This window comes from Portunus trituberculatus, chromosome 47, assembly GCF_017591435.1.
Source record: "Portunus trituberculatus isolate SZX2019 chromosome 47, ASM1759143v1, whole genome shotgun sequence".
NCBI lineage: Eukaryota > Metazoa > Arthropoda > Malacostraca > Decapoda > Portunidae > Portunus > Portunus trituberculatus.
In genome coordinates, this window is record NC_059301.1 from 32,228,486 (window position 1) to 32,230,985 (window position 2,500).

The 2,500-nt window shown below is 29.5% G+C and overlaps 1 protein-coding gene across 6 annotated transcripts in view; it reads left to right on the top strand.

Moving 5' to 3' along the window:
• LOC123498083 (galactose-3-O-sulfotransferase 4-like) overlaps nt 1–2,500 on the top strand; it is a 36,339-nt gene that overhangs the window by 20,395 nt on the left and 13,444 nt on the right. For all 6 annotated transcript variants that reach the window (XM_045245187.1, XM_045245188.1, XM_045245192.1 and 3 more), the window contains 3 exons: nt 331–631; nt 1,920–2,095; nt 2,455–2,500. The exon at nt 2,455–2,500 is cut by the window's right edge and continues 81 nt beyond it. In XM_045245187.1, coding sequence (XP_045101122.1) covers nt 331–631; nt 1,920–2,095; nt 2,455–2,500 — 523 coding nt within the window. The remainder of the gene's footprint in view (nt 1–330; nt 632–1,919; nt 2,096–2,454) is intronic.

Here is a 2,500-nt window from a genome sequence, read left to right on the forward strand (position 1 = left end):
CAGAGACAGGGAGGGGTTTATGGAAGAGAAGAGGAAGAAGGTAGGCCTATGATACACATTAGAGGCAACTTAGTTTAGCCAATGACAGCTACCATAAAATAAAAGATGACAGATGTCACTTTTGTTAGGATTACAGGTAGGAAAACTGCTTCATCAGGTAGGAAGCTGATTGTACCATTATGATTACGTATATACCTAGACGTGCCAAATGTCATGACAGCCAGTGAAGACATTACACCTGTGCTAATTATTAAAAGCATGAATGATAACTTATGGATAAAGGTGTTACACTTAGATAAAGTACTGAGTTAGTGTTCGTATCTCACACAGGGAGGAACCTAGGGCGTGGGCAGCACAACCGGCGGGCCCGACCTGCCGCCCCCGCCGCCACCTGGTGTTCCTCAAGACGCACAAGTGTGGCTCGTCTACCTTGCAAAGTGTGTTCCTGCGCTATGCTGCTGCCAATAATCTGTCGGTGGCGCTTCCTTACTCCGGAGTGTACTTGGATGCTGCCGGCAGTGGCCAGTCCTTTAGGGTGAAGGAGCTAAAAGAATCTCCCTTCGCTCCACCTTCGGGAAAGTACCACCTGCTAGTACACCACACGAGGCTCAATGTGCGTGCCATGCAGCAGGTGCGTCCATCGCGTGTCAGAAATAACCACTGTATTTGCATGCGTGTTTCCTCCCACTTTGTGCAGCTTTTAGTCGTTCAGTGTTTGCTTCATGCATGCTATTATATGTATTATATATATATATATATATATATATATATATATATATATATATATATATATATATATATATATATATATATATATATATATATATATATATATATATATATATATATATATATATATATATATATATATATATATATATATATATATATATATATATATATATATATATATATATATATATATATATATATATATATATATATATATATATATATATATATATATATATATATATATATATATATATATATATATATATATATATATATATATATATATATATATATATATATATATATATATATATATATATATATATATATATATATATATATATATATATATATATATATATATATATATATATATATATATATATATATATATATATATATATATATATATATATATATATATATATATATATATATATATATATATATATATATATATATATATATATATATATATATATATATATATATATATATATATATATATATATATATATATATATATATATATATATATATATATATATATATATATATATATATATATATATATATATATATATATATATATATATATATATATATATATATATATATATATATATATATATATATATATATATATATATATATATATATATATATATATATATATATATATATATATATATATATATATATATATATATATATATATATATATATATATATATATATATATATATATATATATATATATATTATGTTTTATCAAATGTGCATGCAGTATGATAATCTTATTTCACTCTTTCATCTTTTCTGTGTCTTCTTATGCTTTCTTCTTTTTCTATTATCATATTTTTCTTTTGGTAAGCTTTAAGCAGGTGAGCTGTAGGCGCGTGAAAGCTGCTTGAAAAAGAAAAAAAACATGACTATTCAATCACTAGAATCATGAAATCATACTTATAAAATATGTCTTTATTACAGAATATGTTAAAATGCAAGAGATATGAATACGATATTTTGTTTTGCTTTTTTCCTGATAATGATGCGAAATGCTTTTTAAGCCATCATTAAAACATGAAAATGTTCTTGGAAATTATAATGAAATCCACTGGAGCATGGCAACCATAAGAAATAAAACCACAACATGTCTAGGTAATATGTATTATTATCAATATCAGGTCACATATAACGACTCAGTGTGGGTGACGGTGCTCCGCGAGCCCTCAGCTGTCTTTGAGTCCATGTTCCACTACTATCATCTACACAAGTTCTTCGGCGCCACCTTCGATCACCTCGTCTGGAAGCTGGGCGCCCATGATGGAGTGAAAATGTGGCTCAAGAACGCTAACACCAGGTGATATTATGCTCTCTCTCTCTCTCTCTCTCTCTCTCTCTCTCTCAACGATAAATGGCCAGTTGTTGTTCTGGTTCCTTTTGTTGTTATTGATGTTGTTCTGGTTTCTTTTGTTGTTATTGTTGATGATGTTATTGTTGTTGTTGTTGTTGTTGTTGTTGTTGTTGTTGTTATTGTTGTTGTTGTTGTTGCTGCTGCTGCTGCTGCTGCTGCTGCTGCTACTACTGTTGCTCTTCTTCTTCTTCTTCTTCTTTTTCTTCTTCTTCGTCCTCTTCTTCTCGCAACAGTAGCAGTAGTATATACAGCAAATACAAGCACAAAATGAATGACCTACTTATATAACACTGGCTGTTCCTCAGGTATCAGGGACGGCTGGGGAGGAACCAAATGAGCTTCGATCTCGGT